Here is a 16,765-nt window from a genome sequence, read left to right on the forward strand (position 1 = left end):
GAAGTAAATTCACAAATAGACAGGCAGGCATGACTTCTGCCCCAATGATTAACTCTTGGCAAATTTGACCCTGCTGTGCAGATCTGGAATCCACATCCACATGTGTGATTGATTTGGTGCAAATCAGGGTGGAATAGGTAACTGTTGGTGTTTGACTGCAATGGCTTTGACGCCAATGATTCACCTTTGGTAAATTTGACCTTCTGCTCTCCATCTGCCCTCCAGTTCCTCCCAGAATCCAGGCCGGTCCTAGGGTGATGAAGGTGCAGGTGGGTCACCACGTGGAGCTAACCTGTGTAGTTCGAGGGGTCCCTAAACCCAGCATCACCTGGACAAAGGATGGTCAAAGGTACTCAGTGTCTCCTGATGGCAGTCTGGCTTTGAGCCACGTGGAGTCGCATGACGAAGGAACCTACACGTGCACTGCAATCAACATTGCAGGCAGAGATGAAGCTCAAGTCCAGCTTCTAGTGCAAGGTTCAGCTCTAATCCTTTACTGTCACCTTGTAAAATGTATTCAAATAGTTATTTTTCTTTTCATTTAATGAAAATATCAAAGTAAGTTTTATCATAAAGACTCAGGAGGCAAGAAAAAGTTAAAGATTTTAATTTAAAGTGATATTGTGCAGAATGTTAGAACAGTCTGTGGTCGAGGTCCCAGTTACAATGGTATAGGGTTGCATAGATCTCAAATCCTGCTGTCAGAAGAAGGCAGGGACGGCGCCTACCCCAGGTCAGAGAAAGGTGAATAATCACATGACAGGGACCAACTGGTGGCGGTGGGGTGGAGGAGGTAGTGTTAGGGACCTCATGTACAAAGACTTGAGTGGATTTCCTACTAAAACATGGCGTATGCCAAATCCCAGAAACTGGCATAAGCACAAAAATATTCAGATGTATCAAAGTGTGCATAGGCGTGGATCCGCGCACGTTCCGTTTGTACATTCCACTGAACGTGGAATTGAGCATGGAACCAAACTCCTCACAGGCCACGCCCCATTTAAACATGCAATTTCATGTAAATAGGCCCTTTGAGCAGGGATTCCCCACGCTGTCACATCAGACAACATGAACACAGAAAAGAAATTATGCTAAATGACTAGAAATTACGTGGAGACATGCAGGGGTAGTTTATTCGGTATGCTGTTAAATGGATTAATCATGAAACTGGGAAAATGTTTGTGGGAGCTATGGAGCGTGTTTATGAGGCTGACACGAAGAACAGCGCACATACACTGATGTTAAAAAGGTCAGGTGCACCTCCGCTGACCATTGCTGCTCGCACTGTTCCGACGGGAGTTGCCTTGAGTTGTACATATTTCCACTGTGTGAAGGGGCCCTTACTGAATGATCTTTAATCAATCAGTAAAGCAGGGGAGGTGATGGTCTAGTGGTTAAGTGTTGGGCTCGAGACCAGAGGATCCTTGGTTCAAATCCCAGTCTGACCGGAAAATCACTAAGGGCCCTTGGGTGAGGTCCTTAATATCCAAAGTTGCTCCCGGTGTGTAGTGAGCACCTTGTATGGCAGCCCCTACATCAGTGTGAATGTGAGGTTTTATTGTAAAGCGCTTTGAGTGTGTAATGCAAATGGAAAAGTGCTATATAAATGTAGTCCATTTACCATTTGCAGATCTTTGATTTCTGTTCCAGATGCTTTTTATTGTGCATATGCACTAAATTCTTTATGTGTGCTTGTTTTCAGTGCCGCCTGTAGTGGAAGTGTTGGAACCGCCCTTCAATAGTCCTTTGCAGGAGATAGTGGAAAACCAGCGTATCGCCTTTCCATGTCCTGCCAAAGGTATAGTCTAAAAACTAAAACTGTAAAGAGAAATGCAATTGTTTTCATGTTCAGCCACAGAGTGGCTGTAATTGCACAAACAATGATTTACTGATGTAAAATACAATATCCAATCAAGCTTTTTCCTTGTCCTTATTTCTTATTCCAGGCTTTCCCAAACCTGTCATACGATGGACGCGTAATGGTCAGGAACTGACAGGTAATGAGCCTGGTGTGACCATTCTGGAGGATGGCACTCTGCTGGTTCTGGCCTCTGTGTCACCGCTGGACAGCGGGGAGTACGTCTGCACTGCGACCAATGACGCTGGATCCACTGAGAAGAAATACCAGCTCAAAGTCAATGGTGATTCTTTTCTAGAATATACAATTGACCTCTAACTGTAGATTAATAGAGCAGGAAGCTCAGTGGGATACGGAGTCGGGCTACCAATAAGTAGACTTGGATTTTATTCCCAGTCACCTGCTTATGTCTGCGGACAACAGACTTCATCTACATTGTCCCAGTCCACCCAGCTATAAATGGGTACCAGCTTTGGCTGCAATAATCTGTGATGGACTGGCATCCAATCCAGGGGGAGTTGTAGATTGTCATCTGCTTCATGCTAAACCCCCGTCACACATAGCAAGAATGTGCCGGAAGCATGCTCGATACCGAAAATATTGCCATAATCCGACGCAGACAGGCTGCCTCGTCCACATCTGTCAGATCACATCCAGAACATATGTAGACTGTACAGACTGCTGTCAGATGGCCAAAAAAGGCGCTGCAGACTGCCTGATCTCCAAATGTCTGGATGGCAAACACAGGATCGGAGCGCTGTGTTCCTCCCTTTGCACAGGACCTGTACTGGACATCAAAGAACAACCAATGTATGGACTGGAAATGAGGAAATGACTGCTCAGTGTGTGTGTGTTGCTTCAAAAAATTTGCAGTGAGCTTTCCCACGATATTCGTGGCAGCAAACTTTATCCCCCCACTATGCAACTCTACATCGTGATTTCTGGTTGGATTATCCTATGGGATTTATGTTTGGCGTCGTTGTTTCCAGCATTCCAACACAGGTTGTGTGGTCCTGGCTCCTGACGCACTGTGCAGTGAAATGCTCCAGGAGGTGAGATTCATGTTTCATATGTTGTCATGGCGAAACAGTTATGTCATATGTCCAACAGAATTAAATGCGATCAAGCAATAATTTGTTTACTACAGCATGAGATCCGTTCAGCTCCGAGCCTGACGTGTGCAATGAAGCGTAACTGTGCACCACAGAGAGGCGCAGCTGCCTGTGTGACGGAGACAGTAGTTCACATTATTTACATCGCCCATGGGAAGGAACGGACAAATATCTATATTGTAAGGTCAATTCTGGATATAACAGCCTGTTCAGATTTGCAGCGGCGTGTGCGCATTAGTGCGCAAAGCTTTTGGTTTGAAAACCGCTGTTCACATTCACTGTACATAATAATAATTCATAATTATTATCGTGATGAAGTGTGCCACATACATTTCAACAGTTTTTTTGCGCTCCGGGTGGACATTACGTGGCAGGTCATACCAGCAGGCATACAGTGCCAGATCTATCTCGAGGTTCTTTCATATGCGCTCAAATCATTTCGGATCCCGTTTCGCCACCATCGGAATATGTAAATTGCGGTTAGATGGTCCTCAGATCACACATGGACCACGGTCACATAGGCGTCCCATCTCAACCGCACCCAGAGAGCTTTGAACATGTGCATCACACTTGGGGCCGCCGGCAGATTTTGACCAACCGTCAGAACATTTTGGAACTGAAATCCGACACCTTTCGGATGTGCACTGATGCATAAGTCCGACACTACTCTGTGTGATTCCAGCTATGTGTGATGGGGGTATAAGGAATTTGGGGATAAGCACGAGCACCAAGGGGTCTTATGGCTGACATAAGACTTACTTCTTCTGTATCTGAGGATTAGATGTATTAGCGCAAACCCAGTAGCTCACAAATGTTGAGCATATTGTTGCATGTTTCTGACTTATCTGTTTATAAATAGAGAGTGATTTATTCTTTTGTGTATCTACAATTCTCTGCCAATTTTTTAATTTAATTTAACCTTTATTTAACCAGGTTTGTCCCATTGAGATTAAGACCTCTTTTGCAAGGGAGACCTGGACAATTATAAAGTTTCCAATTCACTTAACCTGCATGTCTTTTAAATGTGGGAGGAAACCGGAGCACCCAGAGGAAACCCACGCAAACACGGGGAGAACATGCAAAGTCCACACAGAAAGGTCACAGGTGGGAATCGAACCCATGACGTTCTTGCTGTGAGGCAACAGTGCTAGCCACTAAGTCACCATGCTGGCACAATACTACTAGTAACCAATTAGTTCTGTAAGTAAGATTACATTTGTTTGTTTATTTAACTGGAGAATTATTCAAACTGATAGAATGTTTGACTGGGGATGGTGCCAGAACTTTTTGTTGCTACTAAAAATTAGTGATGATAACTCATAACACTGCTTTTAAACCTTTTGAAACAGCCATGCATTGGTACATTAGTTCAGGCTCTGCATGAATAGGAAGGTATTGTGTGGTGCAGCCACCCAGTGAACACAGGGAAACACCGGGTGGGTTAGGAATATGATAGGTCTGGCCAGGGAACAGCACATGCATGCATTCCTTGTGTAATTATCAGCCATTTCCCCATCACTAGTATTATACCTCAAATTTTATTTATTTTGAGCAGAAGCTAAACAACAGTCTACTCCAGTTTACTCCATTTTCACAGTCTACTCCATTTTCATCGTTTGATTTTGTTTTCATGGGTTGTGTGATTTTCATTTTGAACATGAACTGTTTTCCTTCCACAGTGTTCAAATGCTAGCAGTGAAAATAATTTGGACAATGCTGGCGTTGATATATGTTGGTGCAAAATGTTCTGACACTTCAAAGCACCTTTTTAGCAACAACATTACCTTCCACCAAACATTCAGTGCGTACTTAACCTATTCAGGACTTTTGGGGTCCATTGGACCCAATGGCAATTGCTTTCTCCATACTGTGCTCACTAAAGTCCTGAATAGAGTTAATGCTGAAGAATGTTCATGAAATTTACCGTTAAAGTTCAGTAATCGCCTCTGATATGTCCACAGTGCCCCCAGATTTCCGTGACGGTGACCCATCAGGCAACATGACAGTGATCCTGAACCAGCACACCAACTTAATATGTGATGTCATAGGAAGTCCAACCCCAATAATCACGTGGTACAAGGATGGGACACTTGTAGGTGAAATTATATTTGGCTGCTGTTTAATTAATTTAATTTAAGTTATTTTTTTAGAATGTTCTTCTTTCGGCTGCTTTTTTCATGACGGCTGACCATTCATCTCCAACTCACCCTGTCCTCTGCATGTTCACACATCCATAAACCTCCTCTTTGTTCTGCTCTTGCCTGGTGACTCCATCCTCACCATCCTTCTCCCTATATACCCTGGGTCCCTCCTCTGCACATGTCCAGACCATCTCAAATTCACCTCTCAACAAATTCTACATTAATCTTTCATGTTTCCAATTTTTCTGTTTTCTTTGATTTGCAGAACCATTACTCGTATTTGTCAACACAAAATTGAAGACAGTCTTTGGAAGTAAATCCCTTTGGACACTAACCAGTCTAACCAAGCACACTAACCACTTGGTCACCATCCCTGCCACAAAATTAAACACAGTGTTGGAAGTAAAATTATATCCATTCTTGTAATATCTTGGGGTGGCCAAGTTCGGTCCTCGAGAGCCACCTTCCTGACACTCTTAGTTGTCTCCCTGCTCCAACACACCTGAATCCAATGCAAGGCTCATTAAAAGTCTGCTTCGAGTCTTTCATTGGATTCAGGTGTGTTGGAGCAGGGAGACAACTAAGAGTGTCAGGACCGAGGACCGAACTTGGCCACCCCTGTGTTAGAATATGTTAATCTGTGTTCTAAGAGGTTCTGTACAAGGATTGGATCACGGTTGGGATATGTGGATATATATGAGGTCTATTAGAAAAGTATTGGACCTTTTTATTTTTTGCAAAACCTGATGGATTTGAATCAAGTGTGCTTGCATGAGCCAACCTTGAACCTTTGTGCGCATGCGTGAATTTTTTCATGCCTGTCGATTGCATCATTTGCTGGCAAGCAGCCTTTGTGTGAGGACATGTGTAGTGCTCTCGGCGGATTTTCATTGCAAGGAAAATGGCGGAACGACTGGAGCAGCACTGCATCAAATTTTGCCAGAAACTGAGTGACAGCCAGATGGAAACCATTCGGAAGATTCAGACGGCTTTTGGTGACGATCCTATGGGCATCACACAGATTAAGGAGCAGTACAACCGGTTTAAAGACGTCCGCACAACGGTGGAGAGCGAGCCGCGCTCCGGTCGGCCATCAACATGCTGAAATGACCAGATCATTTCCAAAGTGAACGCTATGGTGATGCGGGACCGTCGTGTGACTATCCGAGAAATTGCAGAAGTGGTGGACATCAGCACTTTTTCGGCACATTCCACTGTGACAGAAGATGTGGCCATGAAAAAAGTGGTGGCGAAATTTGTGCCGAAGCTGCTGACGGCAGAGCAAAAGCGCCTCCGTGTTGAAGTCTCACAGGACATGCTGGACTCTGACAAAATGATGCCCACCTCTTCCACAATTTCTTGGATAGTCACACGACTGAAAAGCCTCCGAAAGCCGTCTGAATCTTCCAAATGGTTTCCACCTGGCTGTCGCCCAGTTTCTGGTAAAATTTGATGCAGCGCTGCTCCAGTCGTTCCGCCATTTTCCTTGCAATGAAAATCTGTCAAGAGCACTACACACGACCTCACACAAAGGCTGCTTACCAGCAAATGACGCAGTCAACAGGCGTGAAAAAATTCACGCATGCGCTCAAAGGTTCAAGGTTTGCTCATGCAAGCAAACACACGTGATTCAAATCCATCAGGTTTTTACAAAAAATAAAAAGGTCCGATACTTTTCTAACAGACCTCGTATTTTTATATGCAGAAGAGTCATAGGAAATACTGACGACCTTTCCTTTCTTTCCTTTGGTTATTTAAAATTGTTTTAATGCAAATACGGTGGATCTGGTATTCACAACATCACTTTTTCCGCATTTATGTTACAACCTTATTCCAAATAGAGTAAATTCCCCCTCAGTTTTCCCCCTCAAAATTCTACTCACAACACCCCATAATGACAACATGAACAAAAGTTTTTTTTTTTTTTTGCAAATTAAATAAAAATAAAAAATCAAAAGATAAAGATCAACTTCATTTATCCCAAAGGAAATTATTTTGCCACAGTACAGAAGCAGTAAACAATGGTTAGTTAAATACACAATTACAGAAAGTGTTATTAGTTTAAAAAAAAGACAGACGTGTACATAAGTATTCACACCCTTTGCTCAATACCTTTGGCAGCAATTACAGCCTCAGGTCTTCTTGAATATGATGCCACAAGCTTGGCGCACCCATCTTTGGGCAGTTTTGTCCATTCCTCTTTGCAGCACCTCTCAAGCTCCATCAGGTTGGATGGGAAGCGTCGGTGCACAGCCATTTTCAGATCTCTCCAGAGATGTTCAGTCAGATTCAGGTCTGGGCTCTGGCTGGGCCACTCAAGGACATTCACAGAGTTGTCCTGAAGCCATTCCTTTGATATCTTGGCTGTGTGCTTAGGGTCACTGTCCTGCTGAAAGATGAATCGTCACCCCAGGTTGAGGTCAAGAGCGCTCTGGAGCAGGATTTCATCCAGGATGTCTCTGTACTTTTCTGCATTAATCTTTACCTCAATCCTGACTAGTCTCCCAGTTTGTGCCGCTGAAAATCATTCCCACAGCAAGATGCTGCCACCACCATGCTTCACTGAGGGATGGTGCCTGGTTTCCTCCAAACATGGCATCTGGCATTCACACCAAAGAGTTAATCTTTGTCTCATCAGACCAGACAATTTTGCTTCTCATGGTCTTAGAGTCCTTCAGGTGCCTTTTGGCACCTTCAGGCCGGCTGCCATGTGCCTTTTACTAAGGAGTGGCTTCTGTCTGGTGACTCTACCATGCAGGCCTGATTGGAGGATTGTTGCAGAGATGGTTGTCTTTCTGGACGGTTCTCCTCTCTTCACAGAGGAATGCTGGCACTCCGACTGAGTGACCATCAGGTTCTTGGTCACCTCCCTAAGGCCCTTCTATTCCGATCACTCAGTTTAGATGAGAGGCCAGCTCTAGGAAGAGTCCTGTTGGATACAAACTTCTTCTATTTATGGATGATGGAGGCCACTGTGCTCACTGGGACCTTCAAAGCAGAAGAAATGTTTCTTTACCCTTGCCCAGATTTGTGCCACGAGACAATCCTGTCTTGGAGGTCTACAGACAATTCCTCTGACTTCCTGCTTGATTTTTGCTGAGACATACACTGTCAACTGTGGGACTTTATATGTAGACAGGTGTGTGCCTTTCCAAGTCATCTCCCAGCCAGAGCCCAGACCTGAATCTGAGTGAACATCTCTGAAGAGATCTGAAAATGGCTGTGCACTAACATTCCCCATCCAACCTGATGGAGCTTTAGAGGTGCTGCAAAAAGGAATGGGCAAAACTGGCCAAAGATAGGTGCGCCAAATATATGGCATCATATTCAAGAGGACTTGAGGGTGTAATTGCTGCCAAAGGTGCATCAACAATGTATTGAGCAAAGCGTGTGAATACTTACGTATATGTGATTTCTTAGTTTTTTATTTTATTTTTAATAAATTTGCAAAATTCCAAAAAAAAAAAAAAAAAACTTTTCCTATTGTTATTGTGGGGTACTGTGTGTCACATTTTGATGAAAAAAAAAAAGAATTTCATCCATTTTGGAATAAAGCTGTAACATAAAAAAATGTGGAAAAAGTGAAGTGCTGTGAATACTTTCCGGATGTACCGTATTTGAGCAATTGTACATTGTCAAGGGTGAAATACATCATACAGCACAGTATTAGACCACCTGAGCTGTAATGACAGAAAATTGGTATGAATTTAAAAACAGAGCCTCTCAGTTAAGTGGCTGCTTTTTGATCACTTGGCTACAGCACAGTTTTTTTTTCTCTCAAGGCTCAGATGGGAAAATTTCAGCATTTATTTTTTAGCGCGCTAATTATAAGCAGTGTGAATGAAGATGTTATGATTTTGGGTCAAAGCAAGAATTCATAACTATTTCTGCTTGTTTGTTTTGTAAAATTCTGTTTCTCCAGTTAATCCATTGATAGTTGCAAATGGTGGTTTCTGTTTGAGGGCTTTTTTTTTTATTTTTTTAAAGAATATTATTTTATAGAATATTTTTCCAAGAATGTGCATTTGCAGTTTATAAATGTTCAGATGATATTTACAGTGTTTACAATATTTGAATTATGTTAGTTGTGTTGATGTTTTTGCTTTGGCATTTGATTGCCTTATGTCATTTGCAGGTACTTTCCAGTAACAATGTTCAAATTCTTGATAATGGGAAAAACTTGAGGCTACTGAAGGCAGGACCAGCAGATGCAGGCAGTTATACCTGTCAAGCTGTCAACATTGCAGGCAGTGCAGAAAAGCACCTTTTTTTGGATGTACTGGGTGAGTGAGAGCGCTGATGTTTCATCTCTTGTACCTCTTAATACAACCCCTGGCAATAATTCTGGAATCACCGGCCTCAGAGGATGTTCATTCAGTTGTTTAATTTTGTAGAAAAAAAGCAGATCACAGACATGACACAAAACTAAAGTCATTTCAAATGGCAACTTTCTGGCTTTAAGAAACACTATAAGAAATCAGGAAAAATAATTGTGGCAGTCAGTAATGGTTACTTTTTTAGACCAAGCAGAGGGAAAAAAATATGGACTCACTCAATTCTGAGGAATAAATTATGGAATCACCCTGTAAATTTTCATCCCCAAAACTAACACCTGCATCAAATCAGATCTGCTCATTAGTCTGCATCTAAAAAGGAGTGATCACACCTTGGAGAGCTGTTGCACCAAGTGGACTGACATGAATCATGGCTCCAACATGAGAGATGTCAATTGAAACAAAGGAGAGGATTATCAAACTCTTAAAAGAGGGTAAATCATCACGCAATGTTGCAAAAGATGTTGGTTGGTCACAGTCAGCTGTGTCTAAACTCTGAACCAAATACAAACAACATGGGAAGGTTGTTAAAGGCAAACATACTGGTAGACCAAGGAAGACATCAAAGCATCAAGACAGAAAACAAAAAAAAACAGCAATATGTCTCAAAAATCAAAAATGCACAACAAAACAAATGAGGAATGAATTGGAGGAAACTGGAGTCAACGTCTGTGACCGAACTGTAAGGAACCGCCTAAAGGACATGAGATTTACATACAGAAAAGCTAAACGAAAGCCATCATTAACACCTAAACAGAAAAAACAAGGTTACAATGGGCTAAGGAAAAGCAATCGTGGACTGTGGATGACTGGATGAAAGTCATATTCAGTGATGAATCTCGAATCTGCATTGGGCAAGGTGATGATGCTGGAACTTTTGTTTGGTGCCGTTCCAATAAGATTTATAAAGATGACTGCCTGAAGAGAACATGTAAATTTCCACAGTCATTGATGATATGGGGCTGCATGTCAGGTAAAGGCACTGGGGAGATGGCTGTCATTACATCATCAATAAATGCACAAGTTTACGTTGATATTTTGGACACTTTTCTTATCCCATTAATTGAAAGGATGTTTGGGGATGATGAAATCATTTTTCAAGATGATAATGCATCTTGCCATAGAGCAAAAACTGTGAAAACATTCCTTGCAAAAAGACACATAGGGTCAATGTCATGGCCTGCAAATAGTCCGGATCTTAATCCAATTGAAAATCTTTGGTGGAAGTTGAAGAAAATGGTCCATGACAAGGCTCCAACCTGCAAAGCTGATTTGGCAACAGCAATCAGAGAAAGTTGGAGCCAGATTGATGAAGAGTACTGTTTGTCACTCATTAAGTCCATGCCTCAGAGACTGCAAGCTGTTATAAAAGCCAGAGGTGGTGCAACAAAATACTAATGATGTGTTGGAGCGTTCTTTTGTTTTTCATGATTCCATAATTTTTTCCTCAGAATTGAGTGATTCCATATTTTTTTCCCCTCTGCTTGGTCTAAAAAAGTAACCGTTACTGACTGCCACAATTTTTTTTTTCCTGATTTCTTATAGTGTTTCTTAAAGCCAGAAAGTTGCCATTTGAAATGACTTTAGTTTTGTGTCTTGTCTGTGATCTGCTTTTTTTCTACAAAATTAAACAACTGAATGAACATCCTCCAAGGCCGGTGATTCTATAAATTTTGCCAGGGGTTGTATAAGCAACAGTGGCCTCTAGTGGCCACGAAGACCCTGCTATTAGCAACAAGGTTTCACAAGCAACAAATGTGTGTGTGTGTGTGTGTGTGTGTGTGCGCGCGTGTGTGTGTGTCAAAAGAAACCAGGCTCACCTGTGTCAGAGCTGAATATGTTGTTGAATCTCTGGAAATTTTGCAGCCCCACTTTGTCACTGCATCCATAAATCCTATGCTTGCCCTGCTAATTGCAATGAACATTGTGCAAAGAGTGAAGTAAATTTTATTTATGTCACCCAGTATCACTAGAATTTCTCACAGGGCTTTACAACTTTCTACAAATGCAAATAATTTGGCTATAAGGTGATGTATAGAAAGTGAACACCAAAGGACCAAGAACAAAGCCCTGCAGTACACCTTTTTTTTTTTATCATCAAAATACATTCAACATTCTTGGAACAACAGTATGCTGAGGTTAAGTCTAGGATGTAACTGCATCCACTACACTATGGTCACTTGACTTACTTTGTTATATAAGATTTTATGTCAAAGGTAAATAATATATAATCAGTTTGCTGTACAGCCCTCTTACTCTGCATGTGCTCCAGTCCCCCCAACCATCACAGGGTCAGACCTTCAAGATATTTCAGCCATTGTGAAACAGGAGATCAGCCTGGAGTGCATTGTTAAGGGAGTGCCCTTTCCCACAATCCAGTGGTACAAAGACCGGAAGTGAGTGTCTTCTAACATTCAGTATTTAGTGTTCACATGATAAAAATCATCAAACTGTTTTAGATGTTTCTGTTATACTTCCGCTGTTTGTTTAGACCCGTGTTTCTTGGTGATCCTAATGTTGAAGTCACTAATCAGGGTCAAGTATTGATGATAAAAAGTGCCCGTCTCGGAGATCAGGCACGCTACCAATGCAGCATCGCTAATACAGCTGGGAAACAGGCCAGAGACTTCAATGTGAATGTTTACGGTGAGTGTGAGTTTGATGGAACCATACCAAGCTTCTGGGTCTTAATGGAAGTGCACACTCACTCCAGAGATGTTCAGTTGGATTCAGGTCTGGGCTCTGGTCAGTTCATTAGGCATACGTATATACCGTGCTTATATGAGGTTTAACTCACTTTTGCCATCAGAACTGCCTTAGGTCTTTGTGGCATAGATTCAACAAGGTCCCAGAAACAATTTTTCTGAGATTTTGAGCCAGATTAAACTGACAGCATCATCTAGATGCTAACCCATTACACCACCACCTCCCTGAATTGTTGACATAGGGCAGGATGGATCCAAGCTTTCATGTTGTTTTTGCCAAGTTCTGACTCTACCATCTAAATTAGGACTAATAGACGAGGCAATGTTTTTGTAATCTTCCATTCTACTATTTTGGTGAACCTGTGCCCGCTGCAGCCGTAGTTTCCTGTTCTTAGCTGACAGAAAGTGGCAGCCACTGTGGCTTGCTGCCACTATAGCCAATCTGCTTCAAGGTCTGACATGCTATACATTTAGACATGCTTTTTGAAGTTATTGTTGCCCATCTGGAGTCTGGCCATTCTTCGCTGCTCGCCCAACAATGGTGGATATAAAGAGCCACTTACCAATGCTGTGATCAAAATTCATTTCCAGTGTCTAAAATAAAAATTCCGTATTAAAAACCATGACTATAGAGTCAGGATTTAGCTTCCCAGATTGCCTTAGAATGCAGGAAAAAGGCTACAGATTTTTAATTTTTCAGGGGCCATGTCCCCAGATCCCCCTAGTAGGGACATGCCTTCAGCACATCTGACTAAATTACAACTCTCTGCTTCACCTGAAGCTAGATACACACCTGCTTACTTGGTCTTTTTCATTTTTCGGATCATTCTCTGTAGACCTGAGAGATACTTATGTGTGAAAATCTCAGATGGTAAAATACTTAAACTGGCCAACCTGACACTAACAATCATGCCATGTTCAAAGACACTTAAATTTCATCTCCTTTCTGATGCTTGGATCCTCTTGACCACATCTATATGACTAATTGTGCTGGGCTTCTGCCAGGTGATTGGCTTATTTGATGTTTGATGTTAATGAATGGTTGGACAGACGTACCTAATGAATTAGCCGATTAGTGTAGAACATGTACAGACCTGACATGGCCAAAATGCTCTTCAAATACAACTGAATCGCTTTTATTGATTAACTAGCTGGGGTAGCGCAGCTCGGGTTAACCTGTTTTAGACATAAGCCAAATGCCAATCATTTTAATCAAAACAATTGCCCAACATTTGTTTTTGTAATGCTGATGTCTTATAAATATAATAGTTAATGGGCTAAAGTTTGTCCAGCAGAACTATAAGACCTGGACTCCCCAAACTAAGTGGAAATACTTGGTTAAAAGACAAACACATTTGAAGTCCTTCATGCAGACTTTGTTTTGCAATCAAATTTATAACAAAATTACACACAAAAGGTAAGGAACAGTAAATGTAAATATCAATGAATCAAAATTGAGGTAGTGGTGTATTTCACTGTTTTTACATTGCAATTTTACAAACATAAAATCAATGTATTCAGACAGGAAGGCAAACTGGGTTGTACAGGGCAGTCAGGTGCTTAACAGTTGAGAATGTCTTGGTACTGATGGGACATTTTGAGTTGTAGCGGGAACAGTGACACATGAATAGAAGGTTTAGCCACAGCATTTGATTGTTTTTCATCATTTTTCTTCAGTGCCCCCTTCCATCAAAGGGGGCAACATAACCACACAGGTTACGGCACTGCTGGATACACTGGTCACACTGGAGTGTGAGGCTCGCGGGGTGCCACTACCAAGCATCACCTGGTACCACAACGAAGAGGTGATCCTTTCCAACCAACAGACTCGGTATACAGAGCAAGGCCACTACCTGAAGGTCCACCGGGTGCAGGTGTTGGATACTGGACTGTACACCTGTAAGGTGACCAGTGCGGCCGGCAGCGCTGAGAAGAGATATGAGTTGGACGTCTACGGTAAGAAGTGATTAGATGTTTGTAATAGTCAAGAATGATTTCAAATAATTGTGAATAAATGGGAAACATCAGGTAATGATGTTGGAAGAGAACAAATAGTGGGTAGACTGCATGGTATTGAATCATGAAGAACATTTTAGATGTTTTTGGATAACAAAAGGTTTGCATTGCATTACATTAGATACAAATATGATATCAGCTATCAGTAGAAAGAACCCCAAAGCTTCAAACATACTGATATTTTGTGTATATTTTTGATATATATTTTCCCACAGTGCCTCCCACCATTGCAGGGGGCGATGCCGGGCCCACTGAGCAGAAAGTGGTCCTCAGTAATCCTCTCACTTTGAAGTGTGAGGCCGGAGGTCACCCTCCCCCCTTTCTCACCTGGCTGAAGGACGGCATTCCGGTTCATGATGGGGAAAGTGTCCGTGTCCTCCAGGATGGGAGAAAACTAGAAATTGTCTCAGCTACAGTCTCAGACTCAGGACGCTACATCTGCATGGCAACAAGCATTGCCGGGGAGAAGGAGATTAAGTACGACGTCAGTGTTTTAGGTATATAAAGACCCAAAGCCAAAGTTGCAGAGTACCAAAATGAAATAAAAGTAATTTCCTTTTTTTTTTTTTTGCTTGGGGTCACTGCAGTGGTGTTTGTGCCTTCTGTTTTTGAAACAAACACACTTGCATCTTGAGCCACCACTATTACCCTGCCAAAGTATCTGATTAGTTACCTCAACTCATAGCCAGTAAATGTTCTGCAGTAGAGTATGTGTCTTCACCTATAGCTCTTTCAGTGTTTGTCAGGAAAGCCAGAGTTTGTGGAACATGTGGTTTTACTGCCGCTGTAAGAAATCGGTGGACTTGTTGGAATTTGCCCCACTTGGCACAGCGATTCTCTCGAAATGGAGAAACCACATGGGCTTCAAATGAGGACTTTCCCATCTGGTCTTTAAACAGCATCGAAGTAAACAAATGACCCTGAAAACTTCCGTTCGTCTTACTCTGACAAACCAAAGCACTGTTGTTGGCAGGACTCAAACCTGCAGGAGGAAATCCCAGAGGACATGTAGTCCATCACCTTAACCACTCAACTGCAACAGCACACATGAAAAACTGAGCTCCACTGTTGTTTTTTGTGATCAGTCCTGCCTGCGTATTCCAAATGAGAAACAGGCACCTGGCTGTTGATGGTGGTTCTGCATATTTTACTGAAACTCCACTCAAAAAGAATGAGTACAAACTCACAAAATTAAATTTTAAAGAATCTCTCTGCCTTTAATTTGGCTTTTTATCGTGAAGAATACTTTGTGGCTTGTGCAGCTGCTTTCTTTCTTAACTGTTACATTTTATCTCCAGTGCTTTAAAAGCTTTATCAGTGGAATTCAAACTGAGGAGAGCCCGATGGAGACCCCAAAAAGTATCTTAAAGTTTCCTGACTTCACTACTTCCTCCAGATCTGCCCCTGACCCTGGGGCTGAGGTGGTCTGTGGTTTCCAATTCTGGTTGCCAGGGACCCCTAACCTGCACATTTCATACCTCTACCTGCTATATCCACATCTGATTGGTCCATCCAAGGGGTGGTGGGTGTGGGCTTGGGTTTGATTGGCTGAGCACACATAAATGAGAAAGTCAGTTCTTGGCTAGAAGAGATAGAAAATGTGCAAGCTAAAGGTGCTTCAGGGGCCGAGATTGTGAACCACTGGGTATATATAGAGGATTAAGGTTGTGACCAAGTTATGGGTTCAGAGCCCGAAACAACCACATGGTTGTCAAACTCTTATTATCCTTGAACAAGGTGAACAGTCGTCATTGGTTCCCATGGAGCTATTCATTGGCTAACAGATCTGGCTTGTAGATGTGCTTGGCGGCTTCCAGGTGTTTTGATGAACCGGCATGAACAGGGCGTGGATGAAAGAGAAAGCATTCCTGTCAGAATAACCCCTCTGGATAAATCATATGAAGGTTAAAACATTCTTACGTGATTTATTCCATCCCAGACCCAATCTTTTCCCCAATTCTATGAATATTAGTTCATGAGTTTTTGATTAATTCTGCCAAAAGAACAATAGCTCAACAAACAGCAGGCAAAAAACACCAAGTCTGACAGATAATTATATAATTATTTGCTCTTAGTGCCGCCTTTCATCAATGGAGGAGATGACTTGACAGATCGCACAGTGATAATCAACAACCCTCTGGAGCTGGAATGTCACGCCACAGGAACACCTGCACCGACTGTTACGTAAGAGCCACATTTCCTACAACCACACAAACACAAACACACAGTCACACTGACAGTGGCTTTGTTCTTTTCCAGGTGGTTTAAAGATGGAAAACCAGTCACACAGGGGGAGGGTTTGCGGGTGGCGGCCAAAGGGCGACGACTGATCGTGTCTCGCGCTCAGGTCTCTGACACGGCTCGCTTTCAGTGTGTGGCCACTAACGAAGCAGGAGACCACAAGAGGGACTTCAACGTGGTCATCCACGGTAAAGCAAACTATAGTAGAGTGAAGGTTTTTGTTTTGAGTTACAACTGATGCATAAACTCAGGAGTTTTTCTCTGTGATAAATGTAATTTATAATCTAAATGTAAGCCACAGGGTTGCTCGCACCCTCTTTTTCACATTTGCTCATTTGTAAATACCTATTGTAAATTG

The 16,765-nt window shown here is 42.3% G+C and overlaps 1 protein-coding gene across 1 annotated transcript in view; it reads left to right on the forward strand.

Annotated features, from left to right (window-relative positions):
* The window catches only part of hmcn1 (hemicentin 1), a 276,985-nt gene that overhangs the window by 113,694 nt on the left and 146,526 nt on the right, over positions 1-16,765 (forward strand). Inside the window, exons 24-34 of the mRNA XM_034179597.1 lie at positions 226-477; positions 1,703-1,798; positions 1,947-2,141; positions 4,932-5,062; positions 9,247-9,394; positions 11,718-11,841; positions 11,937-12,091; positions 13,828-14,106; positions 14,382-14,663; positions 16,242-16,350; positions 16,426-16,595. Of these exons, the coding sequence (XP_034035488.1) occupies positions 226-477; positions 1,703-1,798; positions 1,947-2,141; positions 4,932-5,062; positions 9,247-9,394; positions 11,718-11,841; positions 11,937-12,091; positions 13,828-14,106; positions 14,382-14,663; positions 16,242-16,350; positions 16,426-16,595 (1,941 nt within the window). The remainder of the gene's footprint in view (positions 1-225; positions 478-1,702; positions 1,799-1,946; positions 2,142-4,931; positions 5,063-9,246; positions 9,395-11,717; positions 11,842-11,936; positions 12,092-13,827; positions 14,107-14,381; positions 14,664-16,241; positions 16,351-16,425; positions 16,596-16,765) is intronic.

Source organism: Thalassophryne amazonica, chromosome 10 (assembly GCF_902500255.1).
Source record: "Thalassophryne amazonica chromosome 10, fThaAma1.1, whole genome shotgun sequence".
In the NCBI taxonomy this organism is placed as follows: domain Eukaryota; kingdom Metazoa; phylum Chordata; class Actinopteri; order Batrachoidiformes; family Batrachoididae; genus Thalassophryne; species Thalassophryne amazonica.